At 39.1% G+C, this 14,105-nt stretch overlaps 2 protein-coding genes across 2 annotated transcripts; one reads left to right on the top strand and one right to left on the bottom strand.

Moving 5' to 3' along the window:
- Window positions 1-954: 954 nt before the first annotated feature.
- On the bottom strand, window positions 955-6,348 carry LOC121295733 (ras-related GTP-binding protein A). Its single transcript, XM_041220732.1, has 10 exons — window positions 6,247-6,348; window positions 5,352-5,508; window positions 4,821-4,920; window positions 4,344-4,410; window positions 3,476-3,698; window positions 3,012-3,107; window positions 2,632-2,754; window positions 2,320-2,411; window positions 2,118-2,233; window positions 955-1,460 (listed from the first exon to the last, which is right to left on the bottom strand). The coding sequence occupies exons 2-10, from the start codon at window positions 5,376-5,378 to the stop codon at window positions 1,357-1,359; spliced, it is 948 nt and encodes a 315-aa protein (XP_041076666.1). The 5' UTR covers window positions 5,379-5,508; window positions 6,247-6,348; the 3' UTR covers window positions 955-1,356.
- Window positions 6,349-10,140: 3,792 nt separating this feature from the next.
- On the top strand, window positions 10,141-13,486 carry LOC121295884 (growth hormone secretagogue receptor type 1-like). The gene is made up of 2 exons (XM_041221005.1): window positions 10,141-10,873; window positions 12,854-13,486. The coding sequence occupies exons 1-2, from the start codon at window positions 10,141-10,143 to the stop codon at window positions 13,168-13,170; spliced, it is 1,050 nt and encodes a 349-aa protein (XP_041076939.1). The 3' UTR covers window positions 13,171-13,486.
- The last annotated feature ends 619 nt before the right edge of the window (window positions 13,487-14,105 follow it).

Below are 14,105 nucleotides of genomic sequence, written 5' to 3'. Positions count from 1 at the left end.
TGAGTTAGTTGAATAGTTTCCCAGTCCATAAAACCATCCCCTCCCCTCAGAGTCCAATTTAAGAATCGATACATTTTTAATTTCAAATGAACAGACTTTACTTATTTATCTAAATCACAGCTGAGAAAGTTTTATAGCCACTGGTAACACAGGGGGACCCTTAGATGCCAGAATAATGAATCTTTAAAACATCTGATGTTCTGCAAGAGGATTGTGTTCCAAGCTATTTATGAGAACAAACAGAGAAACCTTGAGCAGTGGCCATACAACAACATGAAAGAAAAGTGTGGGGACAAGAATGTTGGTGATGCTCCAGAGGGCCCTGGTAACAGAGCACCCCAAGAGGCAACAGTCCGACAGGGCATCCCAAGAGGCAACAGCCTGCAGCAAACAGAAGGACATTATTTTAACAAAAGGCCATTGAACCCGCATCTTATTTTAGGACAGGGGGTTGCAGTTCACAGGCCTGACTGTTTTCCATTTTTTTGCATACTTATTTATACATTTCTCACCAATGGAATTTGGAATTAAGTGTACTCTCTGATTCCAGCAAATGACAGACTGCTTGGTTTAAACGAAAGGGACATTAAAAAAAATCTTGATCATAATTCTGTTATGTATTTACATCAAAATAAAAAAGAGTACACTAATGCATAATTTCAGCCAGCTGGCATAGAAAAACAACTTACTTAATTTTCTAATTTTGTGTTGTGTTATATTCGGCAGGTCCTATTTTAAATGTTTTGCTGCAGGCCAGCACTCTAACCTCTGAGCTATTGGCAGTCACTTAACTGTGGCAGGAAAATTAGCTTTTTCTGCAGTTTACTCCAACAGTAGAACACTGTCCTCCCAAACAGCAGCCCTGTGTATCGATTTATATACTTAAAATCAGATTGCCCAACATGCTGGAATGCAGTTAGCAAGCAAAAAATTAAGAAAATTCACAACCCTGGATCATTTTAATCCCAATATTTATTCGGTAGGTCAACAAACAAATGCAAGACACTGGAACAGTCAGATTTACCAGAACCACTGTCTGCTTCATTCACAAGGCCAAATAATACCCTACCCACCTCTCAAACGTGTTTTTATACGGGTCTGGCCACAAACCTGTATAAAAAAAAATTATAATAATAAAAACCAAAAAAGCCTAAATAACCACTTAAGTTGGAGAAAAATTAAAATAAGCAGGTTTAAATTCACGTTATACATAACTGATTTGGTTCAAGTGATTTAAAGTCAGACCTCCAATCCAATGCCAAGTGCTCAAACAAAGGCATTTGTTTTTGGGAGTGGGGTGTATCAACAAGCCTGCGGTGAGAAGTCTCTTGGCTAGCTGGCAATGGGAGCCGTTGCCTAGCGCATGCGCATGTGCAGGCTATGTTTGGGCCCATCAACCCGCTCCAGCTTCTCGAAATGCTTCCTGGCGTTGCGGATGTTGATGAGTGTGGCTGCAGAGGCTACGGAGACAAAGAGGAATACAAAATTAAAAAGCATGCCAGTGAAATTTCTCCTGTACTACGGCTGTAAATACTAAATTAGAGCTAGCAATAACATAAAAAAGTAGATCACCATTACCTACAAATCACTGCATGCACATGTAAAAAAAAAGAAAAAGTTTGAGAGATGGATTCATATACAGCTGCACAAGTAATTATCTAGACATGTGCAAAACACTTGTATATATGTTTGTCTGCCTTCATTATGGCCCCCAATGGGGATGTGTATCTCCAGACATGAATAATAATACAATAAATAAAGTATGTTTGCTTCTAAATACTAGAACATATGGAAACTGTAATAAATTAGGGATAATAAAAAAAAAAGCTTGGATAATTATATTCAGTGTTCGTGGAAGCAATTTGGTTCAGGGATTTTAAAACAAAACTAAGCCAGGAGATTTTGTGTTAAATGACATGCTCCTGGATTGCCTGGAGGAAGTGAAGTTGCTTGATCTTTCTGTACCTTATTCTCACCTCGACTGTAACACTTAGCAAAAGCAGAAATAACATTGCACTGCACTGCACTGTGTGCTGCTTTCTTGAAGAGGAAAAAATATTTAACAAGGACATGCAGGCACAGGACCATTTACAAAAGAAACAAACTGAAATACTTACGTATGGAAGGGTCAGACATTATGACCATGACATAGGTGTTTGAGGTGAAGACGTCAATGAAAGCTGCAAAATTCGAATTTCGGACTTCCATACTTTGAAAGGAGGCAGCCAGCTTACTACAAAAGGAAACAATGGGGTCATTTTCAGTTTGACTTTACAATGTTGCTACTGACTTCTTATATGAAAAGGTGGATGTTATTACCTGCAGCTCAGCTTGAACTGTTTGATGATGTTGCTGATCTTCTCAAATCTGTGTGCATCCCTCTGCTCCTTGCACTGATAGTGTGATATCACCTGAGTGAACAAACACTTTGTACTTACACACTCATTCACAATTAAAAAAAAAAAAATCTTTGGACAAATGTCTAAATAGTAGCTTTTAGAAAGGAAAAGGCAAGGGGCAGATTTACCAAGCTTACAGTGCAAACATCCTGAATATTAACTATATGCATACTAATTCATTCACTTGTGTTACATATTGCACAGATAACACTAAAGGTGAAAGGGCTCTTACCAGGAAGGTAGCTCTTTCAAACAGCAGCACCTCATCTGCCTCAATTATCTGAGCAAAGTTGCGCAGGTTTGTCTCCAGTTGTTGTACATTGGGGATTAGCTGGTACACAATACTGGACCAGGCCTGCAGGGAAAACAGGTCAACAATTAACATCTCTTCACACTGCATGGTGACTGTGCCTTCAGGACTTTGCCTTCAGGAGACAGTGTATCATACAAAGGGATTTGCGTTAAAATCAGTTACGAAACCAGAATTTTGTTGGAAGTATTGCTTCTGTCTGTCATAGGACAAGCTTCAGTCTCTTCATCTACTTTATGAGCAATAAATACAAGAAAGTGACTGATCCACGAGTCAGGTTCCCCTGTACCCTAAACCTTTACCTTGTATAGAGTTTCATCCCAGATGGACGTCCTGAAGCAGGTACATTCCAGGGGGCGAGATAGTCTCTTCAAGTCATCCTCACGTTCTTTAAAAATCTAAATAAATCACATTTTTTATTCTTACATTCAACATAACAACAATACTACACCCCAATAATGTCCTGATGAACAGAAAACACAAGATCATAATAAAAGTTATGAACAGGATTTGGATGATTAATGCTCATCTAATTCCTAGTAGCTGATTGACCAAAGAACTTTGTTGAGTTCTAGAACCAGTTCTTGGTTTTAAGATGCTTAAGGTGACCATAACCTTAAAAAGGGGTAAACAGTTTAACCTAGAAATACCACAAGAAACCAGCTCAATGACAAACTTTAACTAGAAGTCTTTTTTTATGTCTTCTTTGAATGTCTCATGTCCACCCCCCACCCCCACCAGTTGTAATGGCCCCTGAGATTCTCACCAGGTCTCTTTGGTCCTCCTGCACCAAATCCATCTTGTGTACCAAACAGAAGACCTTGGCGTCAGGAGAGTTCTGTAGGATAGCCTCCAAGCAGGACTGGTAGTAATGCATGTCCTTCTCCAGCTCTCTGCTCTCCACGTCAAATACATAGATCAGCACTTCCACATTCCGAAAGATGTTATCCCGCTGGCTTGTGAAGTAGTTTTCCATGAACGTATCCTGTCTTTACATGACAAAATAAAAAATAGAAATGTGGTGTGCTAGCAGATCACCTAATCACAGACCTCTTCTTGTGCTTAATATTGTTTTATAATCCAACTGTGTTATACCTTGCTATCAATTAATTACTTCAGTTTTAAATTACGAAAAAGTTGCAATGTGGTACAACAGAAGTACCCGTTCTGTGTTATGTTTTGAAGCCACTTTAAAAAGTAAGCATCAGTTTCAGTTGACTTCTGCCAAAACACTTTAATCTGTTTGATCGTTCCCTTGTTTCTCTGTTGAATTTGTGCTGCAGATGTAATGGGTTAAACCTTGTGTGCCAGGAGGGAGAACCCCAGGTGTTTACACGACTGACAATTCAGCTTTCTGTCTGTCTGTGGTATTTGCTTCAATTGAATTAAACCTATTGAAAACATTCAAGTTCAGAGTCCAGCCACAAAATTGAAAAAAAAGGTGAACATTACTTTAAAATCTACAAACAAAACCAGAATAAGCCTGCACTTTGTAACTCAACTCTTGATGGTAAACTAACTAATAAAGACTTAATGTGAAACGTCAGAGCATGTAAACAGTGCACTGGTGAAAGAAGGCAAAGCAATGTAAATCCTTACTGATGTTACAAAGTATATCTGCTGGCTGTACTCACCCTCCACAGTCCCACAGGTTCAGCACAAGGTTACCCAGAAATCGCACGTGGGAATGCTCCACATCAACTGCAGAGGACAAAGAACAAGCGCAACACCTTGATTACCCACTGGAGTATTCCTTTTGATCTGTGTCTACTCACCTCAGCTATATTTCCCCAGTACCTAAAATGAATGGGGGGCAGAAGTGGAGGGGTGCACAAAATACAAACACATGAACACACACACATATCAAAGACACAGAATGATTCAAACAGCTCAATCTCAGGCACTTTTCTATAAAGACATATACAGATATTAATCTAGCCTTAACTGTTTTCTTTAAGGAAGTGTATCCCTGTTCTGATAAAATGAAGAGTTTGAAAACACAAATTGAAAACACTAACTGTAAAGTTCACACTGTCACCCATATAGGCAATTCTAGCATGCTAGATATTGTATATCATGCTAAATATAGTATCCTCCCCTGGAATGCTTACTTGTGGCTCCTAATCGCCTGGTGTCTCTGGCAATGTAATTGGCAAATATAATAGACCTCATACTGGTCTTCCCAGACCCACTCTTTCCCATCAGCAGCACCTATGTGGACATTTTATAGAAAAGGAATGACTTATTATTATTAAAAGATTTGTAAATGGATATACACACAGATTTTTAAGTCAGTTGGCAATTTTGTATGCAGCCGTTATACATTTCAAACTGAAATAAAAGCAAAAAAGGTTGTCGTAGATTATTCTGTACTGTTAGGGTGCCCTCTACTGGATATACAAGGAAACGTTTCACATTTAAAGGCAACACAGAACTGCACTGCATTTTGTAAAACAGACATACTGTAATTCAAAAAGTAACTCAGAACATTTAACTTGAATAATTTAATATCCTTGAGGTACTAGTAAATGTGCCCACTGTAGCAGCATACTGATATTGATAATGTTGCCACGTTTAATGTACAAAAGGCGGCACACTGCTTCCCTGCTAGGTAAAATACCCACATTTGGACAGTGTCCTACCTTTTTCTTCATGGCTGTACTCGACATCGCTCTCCTTCACTGTGATCACAATCTCTTTCCCTGTTCCCGGATTCCCAGTATAAACCAGTTCTCACTCCAGTACAGGCTTGTTGCTTCTTGGTCTGTTTAATTCCTAGGATTGTTTACCTTTCTTAAACTATAAAACATTTTTTTTTTAAATGCATATTCACTGGTATAAGATGTTTCTCTCAATCAAAAAAAAAGGCTGATAATGTAATGCTCTGCATATAAAATACTGTAGTCTGAACTGCATCAATTAATACATTCAGTAACATCCTTAATGTTTCGTGACCTTAAGGCATGTTGATGATTCCTTTATGGTGAATACATCAAATATTTAAAGGCATAAGGTTAAAACACAACAAACAAACGACAGTAAACGAGGACACGAACATGCAATTTGGAAAGCCTAACACCTTGTGATCAGCTCCTGTAATACGATCTGGATGAGTGTACCGTAGCTACTGTATCATGACTGAAATGAATTGATTTCCATTAATAGCTTGCTATTTTTGCCAGGTTAAAGAAGACTTTTATTTTTAAGTGCATAAGTAATATTATACCAATTTTAAAACTTTGAGAACGACTATATGTTATTTTTTTTAGCGTAACACTAGTTTTCTTTTCATTTACAGCAGGCGAGTGACAATTTTAACCAAGCCCTGTTTCAACAAAATACCACTCCTGTCCCGTCACATATTATTATAATTGTCATATTAAAGCGAATAAACTTGAATCTGTCTCGCAGACCAAGAAAACAAATATCTCTGCTCAGCATTATACCAAGAAACAAACGACAACCCAAATTATTCTATTTTACACGAGTCTACACTCACATTTAATCAAAACGAAAATCAATTATTAACCAACTTACGCTTTATTGTTTACAATGTTATTTATTCATTTTGCACTGCCTTCTTTGTCAGGCCCAAAACTGTTCTCTCTTCTCACACTCCCACGTGACACGCAAACCTAAACCGAGTCACATGAGTTAGGCATAGCAACACCCACCCGAGGCTTTTTTTTCTTTCCTTCTCCTGCTTTTAAACTAGGTGCACTATGGGATTTGTAGTTTTATCGAAGCTCTGACAAGAAGTGGAGACAGCCTCATTCATCATTCTTAGGGCACAGTTGGAGCGAACAAAATTTCCATATGTGTTTGTAAACATTGGCCCGATCTTCATAAACCATAATAATAATAAACTACAAACGTCAGGTTAAAAAGAAAATACAAATAAATAAATAAAAACAACAATACGTTGTGACCTTGTGATACACAACCAACATAAGGACACGTATCTATTTATATCCACACATTTCAAGAGAGGCGTGAACTACTCTAGTTAGCTGCTTTGCATTGTTCTCTGTCCCCCTCCACCCCCCCTTTTTTTTATTAACACATTTTCAATTTTACAATGTACATGTTTTCGTGAAACATTGAACAATACAATGTTTGACATGTAAGAAAAGTATTTAATAAAAAATAAAATACAAATATTATACCAGGGGCAGTATGAAAATAAATAAATTGTTTAAATACACACACACACAACATTGGTTCAATGTATGTAAAGATCCACGTTATAAAAGTAAATATTAATGGGGGTGATGGCCCCAGTAGAAAGGTCATAACTGGTCATACATCTATGTATTCCTCTATCAATCAATCATATAGCGCCTTTCATAGTGGAACACCATCACAAAGCGCTTTACAAGATGCAGTAAATACAAAAAAGTCAATAAGACTTCAAATACAGAGAAATTCATAATACATGATATACAGTAAAAAAAAAGCATAATACATGAAATAGTACATTAAATACAGTGGAAAGTGCATAATATGTGATAGTAACATAATACATAAAATTGTAGCAGCAGCTAATAGCAGATATCAGGCTTAAGGAGAATGGAAAGCAAAAGAGAACAGGTGGGTCTTGAGAGATGATTTAAAGCGAGCGACAGTGGGAGCATCACACACCAAAGCTGGAAGAGTTCCAAAGAGTCAGAGCAATGAAGCTAAATGAGTGTTGTCCAAGTGTGGTGTACCTTTGCTTAGGGATAACAAGCAGGCCAGAGTTGGATCGATATTGAAGATACTGCAGAAAGCACTCACACTATTGCAAGAAAATAGACGTGGTTACCATGACTAAAGGAATCTCATCAGTTCCCCTTAGTGTTTTTTTTATATTAAAAGGGTGTTGCTGAAAGCAACCTAATGCACTTAGAAAAGGTATTACATTTTGTATCCTTATGAATCACTTTCTAGCTGCCAACCTTGAATTGAACATATGACATCCAAAGCCAAATGTTCCATATAATGAATCTTAGTGATGCCTGCAGGAGAAAACAAAAGCAAAAATTCTGAAACATGGAAAAACAAACAATGTCAAGCAGAGATGACAAATGGCTTCAGCTAACACAATCAGCCTTTATTTAGGCTCAGGAACATTTTGTGTTTGTTGCACGTTCTTCAGCATTTGACATGGCTAATGTATCATAAACAGAACTAAACGACAGGGCCGTGCCAGTTCAGCGGTCAGATGACACAAACGAACATGCTTCTGTTAGCTTAGCGCTGCACAGCTTCCTCTGGCCTGTGAAGAATCTGCATTTACAGAAACATTATTTTGATGTTAGCGTGACTGGCATTGATTTTGGGCCAAGCAAATATTGAGCCAGCTTGGCTTGACCAAACAATAACGCCTGGTGCCTAGGTGCAATAGTTAAGTTGCCTCACAAATCCATTTAAATTCTAGCCCTTAAAGCCAGCGCCCCTCCAGTTTTAATCTGCCTGTCCCTGCATTTATAAAGCACCTGCTAGCAGAGAACAGGTTCTCTTGCATCCATTTCCTATTAGCACATAAGTCCCAATACAATGAGATCAATAAGTGAAAACTTAGTCACCTAAGTGAGAAGATAACACAATACAAAGTGTGTTAACCAAGGTACTATGTGTTTCCTTTGTGGGCTTATAGAATACCATTCAACCCTCTGAAAAAGAGCTGAGGGGGCAACTCCAGTTTCCTCACTAACTGTCACCCCTTCACATGTCAAACATGTATAAAAATGGAAGCTGCTGCCTTTTCACCACAGGCTGGTTGCCTGTCAGCAATGGTTTCTCAGTTATTGTGATGTTCTTTGGAACATTTCTCTGTGTGAAACAAGCACAGTAAATAAAAGTAGCAAAAACCATTAAGATAATGCAAACTATGCGAGTGGTGCATCACACTAAACTATATCACCTACCTCAAGACAGAGTGACAGAATTAAGAACATCATTGAGAAAATGAAAGGTTCTTTAAAGTAACACAATTGCGTAAGTCAGACAGTGGAATGAAAAAAAAAGGGCACAGTTGTGTACGTTAGTGTGTTAAAACATATTATTAATTTAATCTGTCCTGTGTGGGTGTATTTGTATATATATATATATATACACACACACACACACACACACACAGGACAGAATATTTATATATATATATATATATATATATATACACACACACAGGGACAGGAATTATATATATATATATATATATATATATATATATATATATATATATATATATATATATATATATATACACACACACACACACACACACACACACACACACACACACACACACTGTAGAGCTTACAACCTTTGTTAAGTGCCACTAGCTTTCGGTAGCAGACAGTAACCTGTAATCTGATGGCGTCTCTCTCAGAACTCATTGTGCCAGCAGACGTGTTTATTTTGTCATGCTCTAAAATGGGAGGCCGATAAAAGGCACGCTTAGTCAAATCCCTCACAGCAGGCAGCTTCACCCTTTGCTGCTGATAATTACTCCTAAGAGAGAGGAGCATGTCTGCTTTGTGCCCACAGTCATTACAGGACCAGTAAACACCCAGCCGCACCAGGACTGGGACTGACGAGCCTGCTCTTCAACCCACGTCACACAGCTTATTTAAGGGAATCCTCAGACCAGCGAGGAGGCAAACATATCCTTGATGCAGATCTTGTGAATGATATCTCCTGAAGAAACCTGTGGGGGGACATTAAGCATGATTAATTTGTGAGGCAAAGTATTTGATTAGCTACGGACCTTGGATTTTCTTTACAAGTTCCATGGGTGACCCTTCAGTTTGTGGAGCAGCATCCTCAAATCACGTAAATATATTTTTGTGAAGCTTCAATAAGTTAGTGTAGAAGGGTCTGTGAAGGTTGAAGGGATAACTCTGTTAAATACTGAGCAGGACTATATACCTGCAGTGCAGATAAGCTTCAAACATCCCAGTTTTTATTTGGATCGTTGGATTTGGATTGTTTCTGTTAGCACTTCCTGCAGAATATTCTGCAGCACCTCTTCATGACTAGGACAGTTATTATCAGTCTCTTGATATTGTTAGCATTTTGTCATTGGAGATTGTAATATCACTTAAGGTCATATGAAATGTAAGGTATGTTTTTATACAGGTGGCTCTGTTGTATCCCTTTTCATTTTTCTATCACTGGAGAAGTTTTTATCTAGAAGCATATTATAGAAGACCAAGAATGCTTTCCACTACCCCACCTTCACCTTTCTAGGCAACTTACTTTAACCTGCACTTATGAGCAACTGTTTTTAAATATGTTTCTTGGAAACGACCTCAGTGGAACCATTCTTGAATTCCAAGATTTTCTCATACCCAATTTTTATACTTGGAAGAACTAAGGTAGAAAGATTCAGAAGCTACCAAGAACCCTCTCCTGGGGCCCTGAACTCCACAGCCATCACTGCTTTCCATGGAATTTGTATCAAACTTCAACCTGTCTGAAAACCACAGAGACTGTCTCTTCCAGCCGCTCCACTTGTCCCTGTTCGAGCTCAAAACTCTAGTTCCGGTCACGGTAGTGTGTGTGGGCCTATTCTTTCTAGGAGTGCTTGGGAACCTGGCTACCATCTTTGTGTTTCAAAGATGCAAGGAGATGAGGACCACCACCAACCTCTATCTCTCTAGCATGGCTGTTTCTGACATCCTTATCTTTGCTGGCCTGCCCCTTGACCTCTACCGCATCTGGAGGTACCGTCCATTCGTGTTTGGGGACTTCATGTGTCGCTTCCAGTTCTATTTGAGCGAGACTTGCACTTATGCGACCATTCTCCACATAACCACCCTAAGCATGGAACGCTACCTGGCTATTTGCTTCCCGCTCCAGGCCAAGGTGCTGGTCACCAAGGAGAGGGTTAAGCTGGTTATCATGGCACTCTGGCTAATCTCCATGGTAACGGCTGCTCCTGTTTTCTTTATCGTCAAGGTGGAGAGCCAGGAATGTAAGCTTACAGAGCAGGCGGTCCAATCTGGTCTCTTGCAGACAATGACCTGGGTCTCTACGCTGTACTTCTTCCTGCCCTTGCTGTGTATGAGCCTCCTCTATGGGCTCATTGGGAGGAAGTTGTGGAGGACCAAAAAGGATATCCAGGGGCCCAGTGCTAGGAACCGGGAGAGGTACCATCGGCAGACCATCAAGATGTTGGGTAAGGAGGGATCCTTCAGTATTACAATAAAGCTGTCTTCTCACTCTGTCCCACATCTTTCCAATGTCCATAATTTTGTTGAAATATTTGTTAGTTTTGTTAGTTCTTTTAGTGTCACGTGTGTCTGCTTTTTACAATACATAAATATCAGACAATGTAGGGGGAAACAGCACCAACAACTACTGTTGCAATCCATTAAAATATGACCTATGTTCCTAGCTCTCAAAATACTTTCCTTCTATACAAAGTGTATAAATGAATAACAGGGGCTGTGCTTTCCTAGGCTAGAGATACTATTTATCGGGGCTAAAAGGAATAACACGTGGCTATTCTTTTCAGACTGTGTGCAAGTCAGCACAAATCAAACAAATTTGTTTGATTATGATGACAGAGCTATGACATGAATCTCAAACCTGTTGTGTAATAAAGATTTGCAAACCATGGATTTAACAGCATCTTGTAGCAAGAAACATATTCAGTAATAACCTATGACCTGGTACTCAGATGGGGACTCAGATGTTAATCAAAACTTGAACCAGCAGAACTTTGGGTCAGTCCATTCAAACTGACTTACATATGTAAGGATTGACTGGGGATATAATGTCTTTTGGTAACACTGTTTAACACATATGGAATTCACTTTACACTAAAAACCAATCTTAGCTTAAATGAAGTTTTCTTTAACAGTGGAGACTGACCGAGCACTCATGGATTTGTTTAACAAGAAATAACGCCCCCTGTGTGGGGGTATCATTGCTTAAATATATTAAAAGACTGTTGAATAATATCCATTAGACAGTTTACAATTACATGCTGGTCACTTCATTAGTTGCTGCATATTTTTTTAAGCCTATTGCTTAGTATGTTAACGTAACCTGACCAATAAGTTGCCACCAGTTCCATCAAAGCATTACACACAAAAGACAATATTCCTCTGTCCAGGATAGCAACCACCAAGAAAAGGTGTAAAATCAAGCCTCGCTCAGGACAACTGGAAGCTGCTAGAGACTAGAAGATGCTGGCAGATGTTGGTCAACGGCTTATTTTTCCACCTGAGATTGCCACCACTAACCTTCGACCAGACATTGTCTTGTGGTCTGGATTATCTTGGCGAGAGCCGAGTTCAAATCAGCATGAAGTTCAACATCTACTCTCATGTAATGGAAATCAATAAAAAAGGTTAATTATGGCACTGCCTGACTCAAAACATGCTGCATCTGGTCCATCAAGCTCATTGTGGCATCTACTTGAGAATCTCTACCCTATATAGTACTTAGTGTGTGTAAGATGGATCTGTGATCGTCCAGTCAGGCATGACTCATCTTCTTTATGTAGTATAGGCTGCCACTGAAATAAAATAAATATTTGACAAGCCTATGCCATTTACTTTTATTGAACATTATCTGCTATAAAATGAGTTCCACTTGAGGATCTGGTGAGAGATTGCTGCATTATTTACTTTCTTTAAAAAAGCAACAATAAAAAACAAAGTGGTCACTATGAAGTCATGGTAGTAAATATATTTGATGATTGAATCATCAGTAAATTGTCTGGAGGAAGATGGATCTAAAATCCATAACTTAGACTGCATCTTGTCCTGTGTACAGATATAATCTTGTGCATAGAACATATTGCTCAATTCAACAAATCAAAACAATATTTATTATTGCCATAATGGGTTCTTATACAATATACAGAGTATTATAAAACAGGTATGCTATTTGAAAATAATGGTTCCAAGGGACAACACACAATTATACCTGTGATAACAACATATGTAGTTGGCGGGGACAACATGGACAACCTCAATCTAGTAGCATCCCAAAAATGTAGAGTGACATTCTAAGCTGAGAGGGAGAAGTTGAGTCCCTAATACTCCATGCAAAAATTATACCTTTTACACCTTGTGTGCTCAAGGCAGCAGCCTCATTGATGGGGACAAGGAATTACCAAAATGACTGTTTTGCATTTCCTCCACAGCTCTGGTGGTGCTGGCCTTCACACTGTGCTGGCTGCCCTTCCACGTGGGCCGTATCCTGTTCTCAAACGCGTCCAGGAGTGACATCGAGGCCCAGGCCCTGTTCACCATCAGCCAGTACTTCAACCTGGTCTCCATGGTGCTCTTCTACCTCAGCGCCTCCATCAACCCAGTCCTCTACAACCTCATGTCAGAGCGCTACCGCAGCGCATTGCGACGCCTGCTGGGCAGGCCCGCGGCACCCCTGCGAGGGCAGGGCTCCTGCTGCCGGAGCCAGGCCGCGTCCCCTGAAGGAACGGAAGTCAGCACCTCTGTGTGAGAGGGCCATCACAGAGCAGCACACTTATACAACTGCAATGTCCATTCTCAAACCATATACATATATGGAACACCATCTCAACATACAAGACAATACTGTACCATACTACAGCAGTGCTGTACATTGTACCCTGGCAGAACCATGCAACAGCACTGAAGGGAGTTTCTGGGCTGTGTTTGATGCATTTTCTCCTCTTTAAAGCAGACTTACCTTCTACACAATATTTTATTTGTTGAATGTGAACCACATAGTAGTCTCCATCAGTTATAACCACATAGTATTTAATATAATTGTTTCTCTTATTGGTCACTTGCAGGCAGGTCTCTAGCCAATACTTCTTTTTGGATGTTTTCCCAGTATTGTATTCCCAGATATGTTCCATATCTGCAAACCCATTTTATTTTTACTAACGGACATCCTCATATATATATATATATATATATATATATATATATATATATATATATATATATATATATTATTTTATATATCTAAGATGATCTTATATAGACTGATCTCTACTTAGCTGTCTATCTATTTTTTCAACTAATGGCATCCTTTATAAACGTGATTACTTTTTCCCACAGAATTCTAGTTAATACTTGATGTCCTGTATAGTGTTCCATATTGTACGGTAAATATTCTAAAGGGAGAGATCCTCATATCTAAAGTGACGACAAAGCCATTTCTAAGGCTCTGGGGCTCCACCAAACCACAGTCAGAGCCATATTGTCCAAATGGAGAAAGTTTGGGACAGTAGTGAATCTTTCCAGGAGTGGACGTACTGCCAAAATCTCTCCAAAAGCAAGGCTTTAAATCATCCAGGAAGTCACAAAGAACTCTAGAACAACATCTAGGGATCTGCAGTCCTCTCTCCTTGGCTAAGGTCAGTGTTCATGACTCCACCATCAGAAAGACACTGAGGGAAAAAATGG

Source organism: Polyodon spathula, chromosome 20, assembly GCF_017654505.1.
Source record: "Polyodon spathula isolate WHYD16114869_AA chromosome 20, ASM1765450v1, whole genome shotgun sequence".
Classification (NCBI taxonomy): domain Eukaryota; kingdom Metazoa; phylum Chordata; class Actinopteri; order Acipenseriformes; family Polyodontidae; genus Polyodon; species Polyodon spathula.
This window is presented reverse-complemented; position numbering and strand designations above follow the sequence as displayed.

What these genes read in the sequence shown, in the direction of transcription:
- LOC121295733 (XM_041220732.1), bottom strand. Translation starts at nt 5,378, where the DNA reads ATGTCGAGTACAGCCATGAAGAAAAAG. An exon ending in GTACAGCCATGAAGAAAAAG is followed by an intron (nt 4,921 to 5,351) that starts GTAGGACACTGT and finishes ATGTCCACATAG; the next exon opens with GTGCTGCTGATGGGAAAGAG. An exon ending in AATGTCTGACCCTTCCATAC is followed by an intron (nt 1,461 to 2,117) that starts GTAAGTATTTCA and finishes TTGTCTCCGTAG; the next exon opens with CCTCTGCAGCCACACTCATC.
- LOC121295884 (XM_041221005.1), top strand. Translation starts at nt 10,141, where the DNA reads ATGGAATTTGTATCAAACTTCAACCTGTCTGAAAACCACAGAGACTGT. An exon ending in GCAGACCATCAAGATGTTGG is followed by an intron (nt 10,874 to 12,853) that starts GTAAGGAGGGAT and finishes TTTCCTCCACAG; the next exon opens with CTCTGGTGGTGCTGGCCTTC.